Source organism: Sparus aurata, chromosome 18 (genome assembly GCF_900880675.1).
Source record: "Sparus aurata chromosome 18, fSpaAur1.1, whole genome shotgun sequence".
In the NCBI taxonomy this organism is placed as follows: Eukaryota; Metazoa; Chordata; class Actinopteri; order Spariformes; family Sparidae; genus Sparus; species Sparus aurata.
In genome coordinates this window covers 16,773,508-16,795,239 of record NC_044204.1, presented here as the reverse complement: position 1 = coordinate 16,795,239, position 21,732 = coordinate 16,773,508, and the positions used below count along the sequence as shown (strand labels likewise).

The following is a 21,732-nucleotide window of genomic DNA, read 5'->3' as shown; positions in this document are numbered from 1 at the left end:
CCTGCTCAGCTCACGTTTGTCCCAAGAAAACTTTTCTCTCTTTACGAGTTTCATCTGCTGCAAGTCAAAATGTGTACATCACAGTTATAAAGCTCGACTTTGATACTGCAGGTTTAATACAAGACTTTATTAATTGACAGGGTCAACACACCAATAATACCTTTTCCACACAAAATACTCTTTTTCATACATTTCCAGGAGGCAGTGCCTCTCGCCTTTCAAAAGACCCCGACTTTAAAGCTGCGTTGGGAGGGTTCAGTAAGGGCTGATGACGAGACTCAAACACATGCACAAAGACTTGGATTGGTCCCATGGTCAAATAAACAAACCTAAAAAACAAACATGTTTGAGGGCCACAGATGATACTTTAACTGCCATTCTAGACCTAAAAAAAAAATCCCAACCATTTAAAAAAAAACACTTCATCAAACAAATGTGAACATAGACGGAGACTTGCACAGCTCTGATGTGCTGTAGAGCAGACAAATGTTAGTAATGTGACGGTTTGACTGTCACTTTGTTTTCTATGAGAAATGGTGTTGAGATTATTCCATATTAAATTCATTTCAAACTGCGCTCTGAGGAGGGACTGTGTCATCTGTAGTAATAGATGTTCTCAATTCAGACCTTACACGGCTGCAGTCTCCAGAGGCACAGAAACCCTCTATAGGGCTGCATCTGTATTTATGTGTGTATTTTTTTTTTACTGCATGTACCGAGTGTGTGTGCGTGCGTGCATTGAGCTTCAGGGAAGACAAGCATATGCCAACAAGAACAAGTAACAAAAGTAGTGTTTCATCACATAGAAGTCCTGAGATTTTCTTTTCCCATCCATACGATCAGTCGTGAAAGGCAAAGAACAAGGTGAACTTGCTTATTAAGTGCTCCGGTGCAACTTTTTAAATTTTTTTGTTTTTTTTTTTGTTTACAGTCTATAGCATCTCTGTCCAGAAAGTTGTCAGAGTTCATCCAGTCCAAGAGGAGCCATGGTCAGGCTGATGTGTTGCTAATCTAAGAGGAAACAAACATGGCTCTTAATTCCAGGGGATAACTTGGGGGAGAGGGGCTGCTTCCTGGAAGCAGGGGCCCATCGTTATCTGGGTGACAGAGGAGGGCTGGAGAACACGCCGGAACTGCGAGGTGATTGGAAGCTGATGGAATGGGAGGGGGAGGTGGAAGTGGGGGACACCCTGCGGGAGCCGCTCAGGTCTCCGTTATGGAGCTTCCACAGCAGCTCCTCGTTCTCCATTGACAAGCGCTTGTTGACCTTGGACTCTTTCTGCAGGGACTCCTGCAGTACGGCCTGCTCTGTCGACAGCTGTCTGTAATACATGAACACAAACAAACAGCTTAGAAACATTCTGGAGAGTCAAAAATCCACTAGGATGAACGTAGCCACAACAAAGAAGGTGTCACTTAGTGCACCGGTGTGGCTCATTGATGAATGGCTTTTAGAAAATACTGCAGCTCTACACACAGAGGAGCATTAACTTAATCACTCAAAAGCTATATCTATGCTTGGAACCATCAGAGAGTCATAAGGTGTCAGAACTGAGGTGGGTGGTTAGATGCGTCACAGTCTGGTTTCCATCACTACACGTGTTCATGAAGTCTTACCTCGACAGTGCAGCATGTCTATCCATGCGGGCTTTCAGGTCCTCATTCTCCTGCTGGACCTTCTTAAGGCTCTCATCCAACTTCACATTTTTCTCTTTCTGGAAAAAAACAACAGTTGAGTGATTCACATGTTTGTGTTCTGTCAGCAGCAGCGTTTGTCTTGATGCCCGGCTATCATTTTCATCTGCCTCAGGTCTCACCAGTTTGTCAACCTCCATCAGCTGCTTTTCCTGCTGGTGGAGCTGTTTGTTTTTGATATCCAGCACCACTTTGATGCTCTCCAGCTCCTGCTCCAGATACAGGGTGTGAGAGTCCTTCTGCAGGAACAAATAAATTGTGCCAAGATGTTCAGGGATTGTAAATGACTTCAGACTCGTACATTTCATATGGCCATAAATCCAGAGCCATACAACAGAGGGCGCCATGCATCACTCACACAATGTTCACTGCTCGTTCAGGGACAATGAAACTCAGGATAAACATAAAAGTGTCAAACAAATAATGCATGCAACAAGAGTGTTTTAACTAAACCTAGTCCCTTGTTTAAACTATATCCCATTGTTTATCTATTAATAGCAGATGTGGAGTGGCAAGGTAACGTGAGGTAGTTACCTTAATGTCTACTGTGCCAGGGCAGAATGCTGAGTACATGTGGCAGCCACTTAATACTGATGAGGAGTGGCAGCCTCACTGTACAACAGCACTCTGGGAATATTAAAATCTACACTCCATGCACAAAAGGGGAGTCCAACTCCACTCTTGTTCAAACAGGTTTATGTTTCAAAAAACGGTTAATAGTTAATTTACCTGAAAGAAAACTCTTAAACATGAGTTCTTTTAAGAAACTGTGCATTGATTTTTGCTTCTGTGGGTAATTTGTCTTTTGGTAATCATTGGCCTTTGATACTTTGAGCCAAGCAACACTGGAGTCATGAGATGTTGTGGCGCTGTGCTATAATAAGCCCACAGATAAGAGTACCTGACACTTTTCGGCCAGCTCCTTCCTCCTGTTCTCCTCTGCAGTTAGCTTCTCAATAAGAGCATTGTTCTCCTCAGTCAGCGCTTCAATCTGTCCCTGTGGATGCACACAGCACAACAAAGTCACTGAGTGAAGTTTTCACACACTGGTTCCTCAATCTATAATGCTTTTGTTTGTGTGATTTTCTCTGATCAAAGATAAAAGCCATGCTTACAGACAGAGCGGCTTCTGCGTCTTTCAAAGTTTTCTCAAAAATCTGCAGCTCTTGATTGTGAACTTTGCTGAGCTCTAAAGAGGTACAGGAATGAAGAAAACTCAAATTGTGCAACAAATGTCTATGACTGAATTCAGTGATACAATTCATAGGCCGACATTCATTTGTTAATTGACGTAGGATAAGATAAAATATACCCAACACGTTTCCAACATGACTCAGTCTCAAATAAACTCATGATGCAGCTTTACAGAAAATGATTTAGTCCAGTACTGATCACTCACCTTCCAGTGACATTTCATACCGCTGTTTAACACACTGCAGCTGTTCTGTGTGGCTCTGCTCTAGCTCCAGCTTCATGGCTTCATGACTGGCTTTGAGTTCTTTCATCTAAAAAAAAGAAAAAAAAAAGAAAAACAGAAAAGAAAACACAGTATAGGCTTCATTTCTAACCACCGCAGCATGTATGGCATTACTAAAAACTGCATTATATGAAAATGTTTTACAGTCATTTTCTCAAAAATACAGCAAACACTGCTTTAAGATATACAGTGATCCAATACTGACAAAGAACAGCACACCCTCCACTGGTGTCTGAGCTTGTACAGCAAATTGTTCTGTTCAATTTAATAATTGAAGAGGTTTATAAATGAAAACACAGCATGATACTTGGAGGCAAAAGTAAATATTTTGACGTGAATGATTAAAGGTGATGTAGGGACAAACCTGCTCTTGCATGAGCATCTTGCACTTGTCAGCCTCCTCCTGGTAGGTGAGTTGGACCTTGTCCCACTCAGCTTGGTAGAAGGTCTGCAGTCTCTCCTCCAGCTCATCCTGGTCTTTCTGGTGCTGCTCCTTTAGTGTGTGCAGTGCAGCTTCCAGAGCAACTCGCAGCTCATCCCTCTCCTTCTCCAGACGCTCAGATGAATGGACGGAGCAAACTGGAAAATAAACAAAAAGCTACTATTCTATTTTGGTATAATTGTGATAGAGAGGGTCAGTGGTATACCGGCTTTGTCACTGGTGTCATGTTCTGCCACGAGATGGAATTTGCAGTGGATTTTTTAAAATATTGTGCTTTACTGGGGCTGTGATAAAATGCAGCTCAAAAGCTAACACTTGTTCATAGCACTAGAGTTACATCCAGTAACTGCTGTTTTTCAAGCCAAAGCTGACTTTAGTAACACAAGCATGTAGAAGGTAAACAAAGTAGCCCAATTTCTCCATTGTTGACTACAATAACTAACATGAAGGTCTTCATCTACTCCCACCATCCAAGGAACTGAAAACCAAGTGATTGGATTTTTGTTAGAAATGTCCCCACAACAACTGGCAAACTCTTGTAGCCTACATGTACAATTTTACTTCAGATTGTTTTCTCAACAATAGCAAACAACATTAAAAAGCAGGATGTGTTTCAAAACTCAAGCTCACGGATGGATTGTTACAGAGTTAAAACTTTGAAAACTGTTTGTTTTGCTATTGCTTTTGGTAACTGTTTATTTTACCGTGTCACCTGTTGATCTTAGCTTTAGCACGTCCCACCCCTAATGTGGCTACTATTTAGTAAAGGGGACAGTCAGGGAAAATTGCGTGAACGTTTAGCCTCATTTGAAGCTGATTAAATAACCAGAGTAGTAGGTTAGATGTGGGAAACAGTTTTTTCTATGTTGATCAATGTGCTACTTAATACTACGACGCAGTTTAGGTGGCTCTGTTGTCGACTTTAAATGAAAGCTCCTTCTGCTCCTTGATCCTGGTTAGTATGCGTGTCTGTTGCTGCTGTATGTAAATCTACTTGATAGACCATCCCCATGATACACTGACTATTGTACTTCTATAAACATACTTTTCTACAGATAACTGTTTTAGAGATGCCTACTTTTCAACTTGTCTAAATGAATGAATCTGGTTAGTTACTTATTAAGCTACATTATTAGACAGCGCCTGTAGCCTTCTATCCTCATTTTTTTTCCTATTCCAAACCTATTGTTGTGCTACTGTGGTATAACAGTCACTGCAAGAAAAAAAAAAAAAAAAAAAAAAGATCAAAATTTTAGGTCATGCCACCAACTTCTACAGGATATTTCAATGAAGTTAAGCAACGGTCTGCAGCTGTGCAGACTGTGACATTCATTAAAACAGGGCAGAGGAAAATTGTACTTGTGAGTGCTTGTGTAATAGATATGGTATGTCCACTGGGGAACCTCTGTTCAGTAGAGCTCTCCATTGATGTAAATGTGACACTTGGTGTGCTCCAAAAAGGAATGGAAAAACTGACTGTCAAGAGGAGGTCCCTCTTGCACTTGTTAGCATATGCCAACTACACTGCTGTCATTTATAGCCACATGTGGCTATGGTTACAAGTCTGTTAATTATTTCACAATATATTGAAATCTGTAACTTAGGCAAAAGATTTCTTCAATCAGACTCGTCTCTCCGTCCTCACATGGCTGGTAATTTGCCATTTTGTGCAATCAGTGGGTTTTGCTTTTGTTCTGTTAACCAATCTCATGATTTCCAAACTATTTCCATCACCATGTGTTTATATCTAGGTTGGAGTGGGTGACAGTAACTGACTCCCTATCCTGTCTCCCCTTTAAGTGCTTGTACACCAACACTGTAGATACCCAGCAGCTGGTGTTGCCAGCTGAACAATGCCTCACTAGTAGAGGACAGGCAGCTGTACAGAACAACAATGTCTGCCTTTACATTAAGCAGGTGTTTTTCTTTCAAAAAAGGTTTGGTCTCGAATACATGGCACGACTATAACCCAGAACTATGTACAACTTAAAGGGGCACTATGTAGTTTTGGAGCAGAAACGGAAAACTCAAGAATTTAAATATTTATAATATTAATGAGTTAATAATACAAACTCAGATATATTAATCTTTTCCATAACTGAATAAGCAAGCTGTTTTCTCAGGGGAAAATAAAGGTCCCCAGAACACTGTTTGGAGCTAGAAAGGTGGCAGGGTCCGCCACATATAAAACAGTAAAAAGTGAAACAGTATGAAATTGTGTTATCCTTTAAAAAGGTCAGTTTATTTTGTTCATTCAGTCAAGAAAACAAAAGAGAGTTTTATCTTTCTTTTCTGATTAAAATCTCCTCTCAGAAACTATATAGTGCACCTTTAAAACTATGCATAAACTGAGTAGTAGTGGGCATGAAATAATAGTGAATCCAGATGTTGCTCTGCTATGCTACAACATGTGTGGCACAACAAGATATGAGCACTTTTCCATAACTAAAAAGGCAAAAGTTCTCCCTGCTTGCCATGAGCCTTAGTAGTTCATACTTATCTGTATAGAGGGCTGCAATTTAAGTTATTTACAGTTATTAAATTAAATCACAGAGTCTATTTTTGAACTGTTCAGTACTGAGCTACAGTATGAAGGAACACTGCAGTGCATGAGCATAAGGATTCACCGTACCAAGAGTGAAATAATGGCAGCAAGAAGAGAAGCAAAACTAACATGAGGACCAACTATCGGGCTTTGGCATGTACAGCTCAACAAACGAAGCCTGGCACTCCACAACCAGGTGCACAGTGCACAAGTACAGATAATCTAAAGTTATCTGCATTTTGTGCGTCAGTTGGCAGCATGATGGGGTTTGGAAATGCAGATGCTGAAATTTGCAGATCCCTCTTCGATGTAATTTTGCGTGTCAGTAATAATAACAAAGGGGGTGTGGTTGGACCACATTTTTGGCCTTGGCCCAGGACTGTTATTTATTGCTGAATGAGGAGTTAGATCACTGTGGAAGCATGCAGCGACGCAGCCTCAGGGGGAAATAAAAAACAGACTTATTAACAATACCTCCGGACACACAATACATAAAGGTCCATCTGAGGTCAGTGTGTCTCTCAGCTTCCTGATGTCAAGAATGTGTTAAAGCGCAGATATAACAGCGCTCGGCATATAAGAGCAGTCATGCGGAAGTCCCGAGGTTGTGAGGGAGGGGCGGAGCCACAACACTACTGCTGCTTTTAGTAAGAGAGATGAAAGCTGGTGTGTTAGCGCGTGTGTGCCCATGCATGCAGTGCCCCAACACTCAGGGCTGGACAATAAACATGGGTCATTGTCCCTAAACAGTCACAAGGCCTCAGGTGGTGTGACATTCCACCACTCGCTCCCTGCGAATGGTCTGGAGAGGAGAGGGAGCGAGAGAGAAGAGAGAGGAGAGAGAGAGAGAGAGAGAGAGAGAGAGAGAGAGAGAGAGAGAGAGCGAGAGAGAGAGAGAGAAGGAGAGAGAGAGAGAGAGAGAGAGAGAGAGAGAGAGAGAGCGAGAGAGAGAGAGAGAGGAGCGAGAGAGAGAGAGAGAGAGGAGAGAGAGAGGAGAGAGAGGAGAGAGAGAGAGAGCGAAGAGAGAGATCCGATCGTCTATAGATCTCTTCTCTCTCTATCTACTCTCCTCTCTATCTATCGCCTCTCTATTATCTCTATCTTCTCTCTCTCTCTCTCTCTCTCTCTCTCTCTCTCTCTCTCTCTCTCTCTCTCTCTCTCTCTCTCTCTCTCTCTCTCTCTCTCTCTCTCTCTCTCTCTCAGAAATATTTTATGAAGGCAGTCTGACCCAACAGTCCCATGTAATAAATTACTTCAAGGCACAACTATTTCAATATCATTTAATAATCATTTTATTGTTTATCAAATAAATCAAACTGCAGGAATGGCAGTCAGAAGAAATCAACGCTATGTAATGGTTGACCAAATCAAAATCCAATCAAATTAATCAAAATCACCTCCAAAAGCACCAACTAAGATAATAACTGCATTAAATCACAGCAACAAAACAAACAACTAAATACTCATGATGAAAATGTTTTCTCATTTTCTATACCTACGTGATCCACAGTGATTCCTCACTTGTCATGTAGACTGAATAATCATCTGGCCTTAAACACATGAGAAAGGGGCACTAGAACCTGTTCCATGAGTGTTTACTTTTCTGATAACAACTTTAAACAGAGCCAGTGCGTAATCGACTTGACTTGACTTACCCAGCTCTCCTCGAAGGTTGACCAGCTCCTGGGACAGATCCCTGCACTGCCTTCTGGCTTCATCACGCTGCAGTGAGAGAGAGAAAAAGTAAACAGTCATGCACACGCTCATCAAGACAGATGTTCTTGCAATTTCTGGAGTATAGTAATTTAAATCACAAGATCATGAATTGACTGTAAAAAGGAAGGTCCTTTAAGGGCAACACCCAGACACATAATCTACTAATGTTTTCCTTCCGTCCTTGTGTTTGACTTCCAAATGTAAATAAATCAACAGGGATAGGGGGAAGGGGATTATGTAAAACTTGAACTCATGTTTTCAGTCTCAGCACACGCCTTCTTTCAGGGTAACTCTTTTTCTTCACCCTTTCTGACTTGGTTTTGCAGTATTGAAGGGGCTGCATTGTAGCTGCAGTGCTCCTCCAGACTTCAAACTGACGCAGAGATAGTCCAACCTGTTTACTCTCATTTACCAGCTTTCTCTCACTATACCGACTCAGACATACAAGCTGACACACTAGACAGTACATCACAAAGCCTAAATAATTCAATGAATCATGCAAAAACAACCCTGTAAGACGAGCCAGTCTTCAGTTCACTCATCAGTTTACAAAAGCAAATACAGTCTGTCCTGTTCTGTCCTGCTGTAGCTCACATCTGCATCGATTCCTCACTGCAGAGTAGAACAATGTAGAAGCCAGTTACCCTCTCTGCAGCGCAGGGAGCATTAAGGCAGGCTCTGCTGCCAGAACAGCCCATGATCCAGCCTCAGCCTGAGGCGTTGTTGCCGGAGTCCCCCCCCCCCCAGCTACGGACACCCAGTACTCCAGGACAAACCGTGGTCCAGGTGGACGCACCACCTCCACGCACCTCCTCCCAGACTGCTCTGACTACATCTGAGGCAGGACTGAAAAAGCCGCTTCACTGACCGTGGTGAGTGACTGCAGAGTGCATTACCGTATTACACCTAAAAAAAACAAAAGGGGCAGGCTACAGTGTCAGTGAGAGCAGCCTGCTTACCAGGAAGCTGAGGTCACTTTAAGACAGCCGGAGTGGAGCAAACAGATAAATTGTACAGAGCTGCCTGACATCAGGCTGATGGAGCAGGACTTTTGCTGTGCAGTGACCTTCCCAGGGGATACATGGAGAGGCTTCATTACCACCATCCCCCACCACTCATCCAAACCTACATTAAATCATCCCCCCACCCTTCTGCACCATTACCTTATACTGTGCTGTGCAGCTACAGGCTTCATGAGTAAAACCTCTCCATTATAAGATGACTAGATGCTGACTTGTCACATTTCCGGCTTCAGTCTGAGTCTTAACAGACGGTGTACAGAGAATGATCTGGCAATGGTGGACTAACCAATAAAAATGTCCTTGGTAATTATTCTTGTCACTGTATTAGAAACAGCACACCTAAACCAGTAAATGTCACAGAACAAGGATAGTACAGTAAATTGTATCATAACTGCAATCAACCTCTCCCCATATTCAGGTAAACTGATCAATCACAGCCAATTGTTTTGATGCTTCACCTGCCTCAGATGTTTCCTTCAGTTTTTGTTGACTTAAAAAACTGTTGACAAGTTTTCCTTACAGAAATGTCTGCCAATTAAAATTCTGTATATGCCCCCAATCCTTAAAAGATTAATCATCCATCCATTAGTTGCAATGACAGGGCTGTGTGTGTTTTATTATAATATTCTGTACCAATTCTCAGTTGGTAAAGCCCATGTAACCATAACATGAAAAAGGTATATCAAGCCAGCTGCAAGGAGCAGACGTGTCCCCAGTGTATATCAGTATGACAGCATGTCAGGTGTAGAATAACACTTAATGGCAGACTAAGATCAATTTCTAATTGCTTCAGATTAAGTTACAATTTCCTGGAAATATTGCGAATCAGACAGGTGAAATAAAGCGTGATTGTAAATACATTTTCTATAAATTTTCTATTGTCTTTCCTACACTGAAATGCAAATTGTGTCACAGAATTTTCTCTTTGAGAGAAGGCATGTCAAACCAGGTCCAGCGCTTACACACTCCAGCCAATCAATGATGAGAAGCAGGGCTCAGTCCTTGCTTAGTGTTTGGCTGCTGTTCATAACCATATCAAGGCAACAGCTGGGACATTCTCACACTATGATGGCAAGGACCTGCCTCCTATTCCTGGCCTGATGAGTGGCCACTAGATTCCGTTTAACACTATATGTGCACCGGCCCATCCATTAATACACCTGAGGCCTCATTACAGACTCTTCCCAAGTCTGAAATCTTACCTTTGCTCCATTTAGGGTGACTTTTAGCTAATACAGGACGATCCGTCCCATCTGAAGAATTTTGGATGAAAAGTAAGGAATCCCAAGGTAGGATGGCTATTGTTACGAATTGTCGATATGGCATTGAAGATAGGGGAAAAAATGACCAGTGAAATATTAGGACTGAAAAACTACTACTTGTTGGAGAGGCCAAATTCACTCGCAAGATATAAATGGGTATATAACTCGCAATTTATAAATGGGTATATAACTGACCCCATTAATGCTTCCATCTCTAAATAGATCTCTTTTCTTGTCCATTATCGCAAGCTAGCTAGCCAGTGACGACTGAATTCAGACAGCTGTTTTCATGGCAACCGGCAATCTTTCTATACATTGTAAACACAGATACAGGCATGATAGGACGAGAGCAGATTGAAATCCTACTTAAAAGTTCTAGTTAGGATTTCTTAAGTTTAGATAAAACACATCTGAGAAAGGATAGAACACACATTAATACTTAATGTGGGGTTATTGAGGAGGAGACAGCTGGTTTTCTATCAGAGAGGAACAAACATGTGTTGATGTAATCAGTTTCACAACCCTATTGCCACCCAAACAGAGGGATATGAGTCAATCATCATTGCCTGGAGATCACACTGAAATACCAGTGGTGTCATTACATGGGTCATCATCTCATACATTTACACACATTTTTCTATAGCTTGTTTTTGCACATGTCCATCAGTCAGTATTTTGCAGTGTTCTCTCAAAAATAAGTTGCTACTGGCTACTTCTTTCTAAAGCCTGGAATGTGCAACAGTTACAGTCAAGTTACAACAGGCAAACATGTTCTCAAGATGGATTGTAAACAGGAGGAGCACATGTCAAAATAACTTTCTCGACTGCATCGTCAGAATATCTAGATTTCACCACCTTTTAGATCAGTGGGGCAGCATAAACTGAGAAAACTCACTGAAGTTCACTGCAGCTAAAATTGGACAGATCTGCCTGGTGGCCAACTCAGTGAGGCAGGAGTAAAGGGAGTTGCTTTAATCTAGGCCAAAGGAGAAAAATGCATGTTTTGCAACTAAGAGAAGCAGTGGTTTAATTTTCTGAAGTAGTACACATAAAACAAATGTCCCCTTGTTTCTTGGACACATGTTTCATGTGTCTTGGTTTCCCCTCATACAATTTTTGATATAACGTCAGATTGAAGGAATTTCATACTTCCACACACTGAGAATTTTAATGATGAAGCACACCCTCTTTCCCTGCGGCACTTGAAAATACATACAGGAAAGCAATTCTAGCAAACAAGACTTCGCTGAAGTCACCAGCTTCTTTAAATTGGCAATGTCATAGTTCACCAGGACCAAGTCATACTTATTAAGATTCAAACCAGAACCCATCAGTTTGCACAGGTGCCTCCGCCAACCAGATGGAGTCATGACAGCAGGAACAAGTATGATCCCTCACCCACAAACATTAATAAATCATGTGTGATGGATCGCTCCACTCAGCTAGAGGCGCCGCAGCTGAAGAAATCACTTCTGTAGTGATCTTCCTCTGCACCACCCTGGTGACATTGTAAGTCTACTATACCTGCAATACAGGGACGCTGGGCTGAATAAAGACTTGTGTGGTCACAATTCAATCAGCACTGCATGTGTTAAAGGCATAACAGCAATGTCAGATGAGGTCCATTGGAACCACTGCAAGGCAATGATGGTAAGTTCCCAGTGGCCTCTAGAGGAAAATCCTGGTAGACCTGATGTCTGCTGCTCATACCACTGAAATAGTCCTCATCTGACAATGTCAATTTCCAACCATTAAAAATAAAGAATAAATGACGACAAGTCAACTACCTGTATTATAATGACAATAAGAGAAGGATTACCATGGGAACTTTGCTGAAGTGATGATAGTTTGGACACACTTGGCTCATCAAGTGTTTCTACAATTATTGCATCAGCTCCCTCAGTGTGCTGCTGGTTGCATGCTGTTGATGTTTGACAACAGTCAAGGCAACAGGCAATGTAAGCCAGGGATAATGAAGAGAGGAGGAGAAGATCAAATATCTCATCAGTCATGAATCCCCTCTGGACATCTGGCTAGCTATCACAGTTTTTAAAATTGTACTGCAAGATTCACTTTTTATTATATACACATAACATATACACATTTTTGCTGACTTCAGGACAAGACAAAGCACAAAGAGACTTGATAGAGACATTTCAACATTGGTACACACAAGTACCAGTGTTGTAGTCAAGACCAAGTCATGTCTAAGACAAAGAATTTTAATTTGATCGTCATGAGCAAACAACACTAAAGAGCTGAAGTCAACTTAATCATTTTCATTTGCACACTCATATTGAGCGTTTTACCTTCCACAATACATATTTGTGCTGTTGATTCTGAGATGAGATCTGGTCTCAAGACCAAGAGTGTCAAGTACTCCAACTCAAAGTACTGCATTTATGAAATCTGTGGAGCTCCAAAAGCTGAGTGGTATAATCCTATGAAGTAAAGACCATGTCATTCTATTCAATGAGCCACTAAATATCATCCTATGGCAGAAATATATTTATATCTAGATGGCACATTCCAATTGTTTCACTCGATCATCACATACAGTGTGAAAATATTTGACGAGGACACTTCTAAAGTTCACCAGAGGGACCGAAATCAAAAGAGGGTAACAGAGTATCTAATTTTTTATTTTTTTTGGTTCACATGAACACACAGATAGTTAAACTATACTAACTGCATTAAGTCAATTTAATCTAATAATAACACTCATATTGGACCTTGGGCCCTATGATGTAGAGTCCAAGCATCACATCATAAATTTTCTTTGACAACATCTAAATGAGGGAGTATGATGGTTGGGGTTGGGTGTAGGTTAGCTGATCGGATAAGCCTGTTTGTACCGCACTGTGGGAAGAATAATCCCTTGGGGCATCAAGTTCCTAGAACCCATCACATGGCACCACTATTAAAACAGACCCAAAACAAACAGCAACCTAAAACAGTCACATTTTAAAGGCTCTCAGGCTCATACTTGTGTACCCAAGTATCACACGATGAAAAAGGTGTAACTGTGAGACTGCTGCGATATAAATCAATTTCTCTTCTATGCAGAGTTGCTTCACTTGTTCAGTGGACAACAGGCTGTAGCTGTTTTGTGTTGGACAGCCTCGAAGTATGTCTGTGTGTGCAGCCCCTCATGCCCTTACAATCACTCCCCATGCTGTTGCTGTAAATAGAAATGCCATTTAGTTTCCCTTGTATCAACACCAGGATTGCATGTTGCAGAACATGTAGTTATGATACAAGTCGATTAACCATAATCTTTGTGTATGGTTGTTGTTAACCTGTATGTTAAAACAAAGACTAAGGCCTTTCTTACATACTATTTCATGTATTTGAAAGCTCTTCTGAATCCAGTGAAAATTAGACACATTTAAGACTTTATCATTACATGCACGGTTTTCACACTTTGGACATATATTGTGATTCCTCATAGTTCTGTCTGATATACAGATAATGTGTAATGTAATTATAAAGTCAAGTATTAGCTTTATTTGTGACACCTTGGATGATGTGAGCCACTAAGGGTGTCACGATTTTAACATCGACCGAAATTCACAATCTCAAACTTCGAATTAAAAAAATGGAATCGTCCACACCCACCCACACACCCACCCACACCCACCCACCCACACACCCACACACCCACACACACACACACACAATGGTGTTACAACATTCCTGTTCGGCTCCCGGACCGTGGTCGGGAAGCACAGGGGAGATGATTTCCTCCAGGGCTGAAGTTTATGTTTACCTTCGGGATGAACCCCCTTTCACGTGTTAAGCTGGTCGGGAAATAATAGCAGGGAGCTTTGCTGTATCTCAAGGAGCCGTCGCCTTTATTCACAGCCAAACTGCAGACTACAGTGTACACTTTATTGCTGTCGCTACTACTACCACTCCTTTTGCTTCTCCTGCCTCTCCCATTCATTCACTGTCCGCACGTGTGCACGCTCCCTCACTCTCGCTCGCCCACTCACACCTCACGCACCCTACGCACACACACGTCAGGCACTGCCCTATTCCTGAAAGGGGCTATGCCACTCTCACAACAATGGCAACTGCAGATGCAGGGGACCCATCGACAGAACTTGAACCCCCTCCTCGTTCACTGAAGTCACCGGTGCAGAAGTGTTTTGGATTTCCAGTGAGTTATGTTAACAGTCACGTTGTCAAAAAAAAAAAAGCCACAGTTTTGCAAGCTCTGCAGAAACTAGATGGCAGGTTATTTTGTTTAAGTTTCCAATTGACTGAAGATATGTTATTGTTACATTATGTTGTTAATAAATGTTTTCAATTTGACAATGTAGCGTGGTACTTTGCGAACAAAGGTCAGATATTCTATTGCATAAAAGTCTAGTCTAAAAATGGCACAGCAACCTGTGCTTAAAAAAAATGTATGTAAAAATCGAGAACTGAATCGAACCATGACCTTAGAATCGAAAATGTAATCGAATCGAGGATTTGGAGCATCTTGACACCGCTATGAGCCACACACTGACTCCAGCCAAATAATTAATTCAACACCAACAACAACAAACTGAACTCGGCCAGTGTTCTGTGTATTTCTGTCATTCAATTATAACTTTAAAAAAATAATAATAACTTCCCCATCAAATAAAATGTTCCTACCTGAGCCAAGGTTTGCTGCAAGACAATGGCAACTGCCTCAAATCTGCAGTTACTAGCTGCCAGAAGTCCTCTGAGATGTTGATTGCTCTGTTCCTTCCACCCCCCATCAATGATACTCGCTGGTACCACATCCGGAGGTCCGTTACTCTGGCTCGGTTGGGATGCTTGCTGATGAGGGGGCTGCTGACGGGAGCTGGCCTTGGGTTTGTTCTTGTCCACTGTGAAAGAACACGTGTTGAGTGTCGTGAGAACGTTGATCATCATTATACCCCCCTCCATAGCCGCTGCAGCTGCTCTGACAGCAGTACCACCCACCCTATAAGCTGCTGTCAGGGTCACAGATGCAGCAAGGTCCAGTGTCAAAGCGTTGGACATTTCTGCAGTACAGAAGTGTTCTGTCCAATCAGTCAGTCTGATAAATCCCAGTGCTGCTCCTCCAACAGCTCAGACATAAAATGGATCGTCTGAATGCAATTAGTTTTCCACATCCTAATTCAATCTAGTCAACAAGGACAACTTATTTTAGCGAAGCTGTGCTACTGTGGTTCTGATTTACATCAGCTTTATAAATATATCACCTCCATACAAGTTATTGCTGATTAAAATAATGAACACTTTTTACAACACTGTTTACAGTGCTACAAGAATAAGAAATGTGAATGGACACTGACAACTACAATGGACAAGAGGGAAAAAAAGACTTTATTGGACACCTGAGTAAAAACTGTTTCTGTGAACGCACAGTTTGTTTATGAGGAGACTGCAGTGAGCGTTATGTAACAGAGCAGTGAAGATAGCCCGAGACATATTAGGAATACCAGTGAGTGGAGTATACTGTGCCGCAAGGGGCCCATGGACATACTCAGTGTTTTCAGAGGTGATAAGCATTACTAAACAGACATCTAATACTGATATAGATGCCAGTGAATTTGTAACAGTTTAATAAACTGATGCAATCCACCCTAGTACCTCCCTTAATCCTATGCCTTAATACTATGTGTAGGCATACAATCCCATGAAGTGTTTACAATTGTGTCCTGGAGCATATTCAAGTTAAATTTAGAAGCACTAAGCAGGGTATCATCCTAACATCCTAGAATAGCACCAGCATGTAACTCTAGGATATACACAACTTTCTGTGCCCAATAATGGTGCATTTGCTCTAACGCCTTTGTAAAATACATATTGGCAGAGAAGAGCAGGTTTTTAAACAAACAAGTGTTTTCCCTGCCTGCAGGCAGACAGCTGATCCTAGAGCTGCAAGGCGGCCTGCTCTCTGGAGCTGGCCTGATGGGGGCAACATAATACTGCAGAGAAAACAACAATCCAGCCTGACCAGGCCAACAGAGGGAACACTGTTGTAATGAACTATGAGGCAATAGATTTAAAGACCAAACTGTGGAGTCAAGGCATAACATTAAGACCTTCTATGTATTAACATGGTAAAAGAAAGAAAGATCCTTTCATCTTTATTAAATGCTGTTTTTATGCCAAAGACTGACTTGAGTTTACACACCTACATATCCAGATGTGCAGTTCACCTCAAAACTGACTGGCCTCTGTCTTTTATTCTGAACTGTTTACTTCAGCTGTTAAACACAAAGCCCCCAAGACAAAGATAATATTAATATTGTACTACACCTAGATGGATGGTACACCTGAAAAAACACATACACTCTTTACTACACAGTGTCAGTAAAGTTTTGCATTTTATCTTCTATATTGCTTTAGTCTGGATAAAGATTTTACATATCTCCTCAAGCTTTTACTACAGAACAACTGAAATACGGGATGCAGATTATTCAAGACCATAAACCCAGTTTTCCATCTCAATATTCTGACTGCATCACAGTACAACAGTACACCACGAGAAATGTCAAAATAAAGCTGTGCTGCTTGACTTACAATCATTTTGATGATGCCGCACTTTGCTAAATCTAACAGTTTTTTTTAAATTAGGATGCCCTCTGCTGGTTGTGCAAGTGCAGAAAGAGAGACACCATCTCAAATTCTCACAGTCAACATGCACCACTTAAGCCTCTTCAAAGCAAAGCTCCAAGACAGATTCAGGCTAGCTTCCACAGTATCATGTGAACTATTACATTTGTCGATGTGATGCTGGAACCAACAAGTTTAGTCAAATTGAAGTAGTTGTTAGTGAGCAGCATGATTATCTCTTATCCCTCTGATGGAATGGTACACAATTATTTTCATTTGATAAATATATTCTTTGAAACTTGTAGCAAAATGTAGTTATTGCCGTTTGCTTTTTGTCCGTCATCCTGGGAAGATAAAGAAAATAGTGGGATCATAACCATGTTCACTGATGCCACTTTTACATTGTCCACATAAGGAGGACCCAGCAGAAAGACATTTTATCATGTTTAATTTTCCCACAGCAACAATCTTGCACATTTTTTCCAGAATCAAGCGTGGACATTATGCAACCATTTTCTGCTGTATTTAAAAAATTCATGCTCTCACCCTTATAAATAATTGAAAAGTGGTCGAGGTGGCCAGGTTCCAGACCTTTGAAAAACTTAGATTTGGGCTATGATTGAACTGCAATTCAGTATTTATTTCAAGTCAAACATGCTACAGAAAGAGAAACTTGCATTGCTTCATCCAGACATTAATTTCTTCTCAGGGCTAAGCGGTGAATTTCTTAGATGTACTCACTAATAAAATATATATTCAGACATTACCATATAAAAGTAGTCTTGGAGTTATTATCCCCTGGCTTTATCATCTCATATTTTAACTGATTTTTTAACTGGAATGATACATATCTTCCATAAACACAGATCTACACTTTCAAAATGAATTGAACTATATGTAATCACACAGGCCACCTCTCTGTGTGCTCCATGGCAACAGAGGACCTGCAGCCATTTTCATCAAAGAGTGGATGACACATGTTACCCTCTTTATGTCAGAGTTCCTCCAAGGCCCAAACACTTATTTTGTACTAATTCAACAAGCACACTTAGTACAAATACTGAGTGATTTAGTGACTCCATAGTATAGTGCTCTGCTGCTTGAGGGAGATATCACATCATAGCACAAAGCATGATGGGTGATGAGACGCCTCACAATCAGGCACTTGTTATAGTGCTCAGTCAACAGAATACCAGACAGCAATTCTTAGTGAGACATTCATTGGACACTTATCTATTAAATAAATAAATAATTCAAGTGTTTGCATTGGACAACCTATAAAACCCTGATTCTAAAAATAGTTGGGATGCTATACAAACATAAATAAAACCAGAATGCAATCATTTTGCATACAAATTGTGTTTCAGTTTTCCTGAGCACATGTAGTTATTCTTAATACAATCATACATTTTACAAAGTGCTGAACCTACTACCATCCTTGATGCCCCGTTCATACCCAATTATGTTACTATCACCTGTTACCAGTCAACTCGTTTACCTATGGAATGTTCCAATCAGGTGTTTTTGGAGCGTTCCCACTATTGGAATGGGGTTTTATATACTAAACAACTTGTTTTCTTAATGAAAAATGCTTTTCCATGTTTAAAAAACAAATAAATTCCATTGAAGTAATAAAACCCTTTGCGACTCTGGGACCAAGTTTCCATATTTGGTCATAACCCTTCAAAAACATGATATGTATGCTTTAAATGTGGGAAGTACAGGATGTGAAGGTGTTCCCACAGTCCTGTGCAACAATCAAAACAAGCTTCCCATGGTTAAACCTAGAGACGAAGAACCAAAATAACCATAGCACACTTCAGGGTGAAACCGGAGTACGGGGTGTCCAAGCAAGCAAGACGAAGAGCGTTTTGTCGTATAAAAAGGGGCTATAAAAAAGCATACAATCCTTTAATGTCAATATGGCTTTAAAATGAGACTTTTCAGATGTGTTTGAATAAATGTGTTACTGATTTAAGATGTGTTTCCTAAAATATATGGGTCGCACCTTTTTGTGGCCAAGGTAGGTTAATGAAAGATGAACCCCCTGCGTTGACAGCTAGTAAACAACCGTGCTAAAAATAGATTTCAGAAACGGCTAAGAGCACAGACCTACATATTAGGCAAACAAATAGATTTGGCTTAAACATCTAAGCACAGAGACCCAGGAACCCCAACAATGTCAGCAGAAATATTAAATACAGAAATAAGACTGACAGACCTGCTCTGAAAACCACAGTGTTCTTCCTGCATCCTGACAGCAGCTGAATGTTTCGGAGTAAACCCTTGGCTGTCAAACGCACATGGATGTTGGACAGGGAGAGCTTCGGAGACCATAACATCGCTCAAAAATCAAACCAGGCTTTTTTATCCAACAATTACTTTAAAAAACAGTGTCCAAATGTAGAAGCTTGATGCAGTCTATGAGCCGCACGCCATGTGTGCCTCAGTTTACCATGCCTTAGGTAACAGCAGCACTGACAGGCACAAAAATAAATAAATCAATAAAAAACAGTAAGAGTTACACTGCTGAGATCGTCTTGAAAAAAGTGAAGGCACCCAGTTCAGCATGGCAGGTCTCCCGACTTAAAATTCAATTCCCAGCTGTGAAGGCTGAAAGATGCAGAGAAGGTTAAAGGCTGGCTGGTGGTTTGTGGCAAAGCCTGATAGACGTGATAGGGGCAGGGAAAAAAATTAAAATCCCTTAATCCTCTCGGTAAAGCTGAGCTTCAGCTATTCACCAAACGGATGAATCTCTCATAGAGTAGAGCAGCATCTTCAAGCTGGATGATGGCGGTGCTGTAGTGGAGCCAGGATGCAGAGGGGGTGGGGTGAGAGAAACAGGAGTGGGAGGAGCAAACAGCATAACTGCAGCCAATGGGAATTTAATCCAGCCCACCACTCTTCATCATAGTTACTCTCTTTCCGTGTTTCACCAGCAGTGGGAAGGCAAGAGAAGACAGACTTCTCACGGCATGGTTTTTTGTCTGATGGGCAGAGCTGTAAACAAATTGGCTGGCACAGTTCTGTGAAAATGTGTCCACAGCTATGACTGTGAAACATTTTTAATCCAAGACTCAAAACAATGTTCTGACTAACTGAGTGTTCTATAAGGCAGCATCTTTTAATTTAGATTCTGCAAAACTGTAAGCTTGAATTAACTTCAACAACACTGTAAGAAAGGGGCAGCTGTAGCTCAGCTGCCCCTGGTCGGCAGGTCGGCTAGTGATTGGAAGGTCGCTGGTTCAAATCCTGGCTACCCCGGGCTGAACTGAGCTGCATGACGAAGTGTCCTTGAGCAAGATACTGAACCTCAAATTTCTTCTGATGTGCAAACGCCATCAGTGACAGCCCTGCGATGAGCTGGCGACTTGTTCAGGGTGTACCCTGCCTTCGCCCAGAGAAAGCAAAAACAAAACCTCTTGAAAAAAGGGACAGAGCGGTATCACAATGACATGTCAACACTGCAAGACAGGATGACATGAAGAGACATGATGACATGAAGAGCCTGAAAATAGGCATCAAGCATTTTGTGTGATCAGCAAAGGGAACAGAGGCCATTAAAGCTGAGAGCACACATTACAGCTCAAGTGTGATTTTGTTTACAGGAAACAGACGTGAGTCTGAAAAAAATAGTTGCTGTGTAGTACGGGTGTGCCATATCATGTTGTACATGATAACATCTGTAAAATGTGTAATATGATAAACAAATCATATTTCTATAATTGTAATATTCTGACCGATGAGTGCTGATACAGGCCTATAACAGCTATATTGGCATCTGTATATACCTTTTCTGACTATACTGCAAACACATGAAGTTTACTGTTCAATTTATTGATGTCATTTAAATTCTTTGTTTTAATTTTCTTCACAATTGGAGGTGTTGAGTTTATTGTTCAGCTTTAAAATATCCTGCCTCCATTGCGTGTTTTGTTACCAGTTTTAAATAACCACATTTAAGGGATCATTGTAAAAAATGTGTTTATATCGGCTGACATATTTTAAATTCTTTACCCATTTATATCAGTATTGGTCCAATACGTCCAGCATTGATCAGGCTGTAATATTATTACACAAAGCAACAACAAGCAAACTTCTGTGGATAGAACTCATGGCTATTAACCAAGCTATTTGTTTATGTAATGTTGTCAAGCAAAACGCTGTCGCAGAAATACCCTTAAATCTCCCGATATTATTTTAGGCCCACATTGTGCACCCTTACTGCTGATAAAACACCAAAACTCAAAATTATCATAAAGCACATCTGATTTAGTGTCACAAGGTCTTTATAGCAGGTCTGTCAAAGCAGGTCTGTTATGCTTGACCGGCATTTTAATATTAGTTCATCAGTAGTTTAAGCTGTTTTAAAGTATTCACAGTTCATACTCTACTTAATAGATGCTATACTTTTATATCAAAGGCAAGGCAGCAGAGGACAGTGTTCTATGGGGTCTGTACAAATACAACATGGTCATAGTGTATCAGTTTCTAGTTAGGAAAAGTAGGTAAAAACTGTCATAAAAATTATATAACTGTAAAAAAGGCAAATGATCCCAATAGCTTCTGAAAAAAAACCCACACCCTTATTAAGTCTTGTAGACATTATCTAAAACAAACAATAAATCTAATAGATATAGTGGTATTATTAGGAGCACAAGTTGTGTAGAAAACACAATGAAAAATGTCTTACCAGGTCCACTTGATGTGAGTCGAACAACTCTTGCAGAAGCTGTCCTCTTCAGTGGACTGACTGTAGAATTTGAAGCTTCTTTGCTGGAGGAAGCAGCAGGTCGGCATGCTGTGGTCAAAGCTGTTACAGGCAGAAGATCCAGGTGAGACACGAGGCAGGAGTTATTCTGACCCATAATGTAGCACACACCAACACTGGCAACTGACCGCAACCACACACAGCTTTTATGCAAGACCCAAGTCATGAGGTTTGAGCACACAGATGCAAGTAATTAAATCAATCAAGATCAAAGGGG

General features: G+C 41.0%; 1 protein-coding gene across 11 annotated transcripts in view; it reads right to left on the bottom strand.

The window, feature by feature from the left end:
• Nucleotides 1-106: 106 nt before the first annotated feature.
• The window catches only part of mtus1a (microtubule associated tumor suppressor 1a), a 34,551-nt gene continuing 12,925 nt past the window's right edge, over nt 107-21,732 (bottom strand). For 9 of the 11 annotated variants that reach the window (XM_030396395.1, XM_030396402.1, XM_030396394.1 and 6 more), the window contains 10 exons: nt 21,438-21,557; nt 14,807-15,024; nt 7,815-7,881; nt 3,537-3,751; nt 3,095-3,200; nt 2,811-2,884; nt 2,597-2,692; nt 1,818-1,934; nt 1,618-1,715; nt 107-1,322 (listed from right to left, as the gene is read on the bottom strand). In XM_030396395.1, the coding sequence (XP_030252255.1) occupies nt 1,094-1,322; nt 1,618-1,715; nt 1,818-1,934; nt 2,597-2,692; nt 2,811-2,884; nt 3,095-3,200; nt 3,537-3,751; nt 7,815-7,881; nt 14,807-15,024; nt 21,438-21,557 (1,340 nt within the window). In that variant the 3' untranslated portion in view covers nt 107-1,093. Of the gene's footprint in view, nt 1,323-1,617; nt 1,716-1,817; nt 1,935-2,596; nt 2,693-2,810; nt 2,885-3,094; nt 3,201-3,536; nt 3,752-7,814; nt 7,882-8,519; nt 8,946-14,806; nt 15,025-18,965; nt 19,568-21,437; nt 21,558-21,732 lie in introns of those variants that run through there. The other 2 variants (XM_030396404.1, XM_030396405.1) reach the window with 2 other exon arrangements.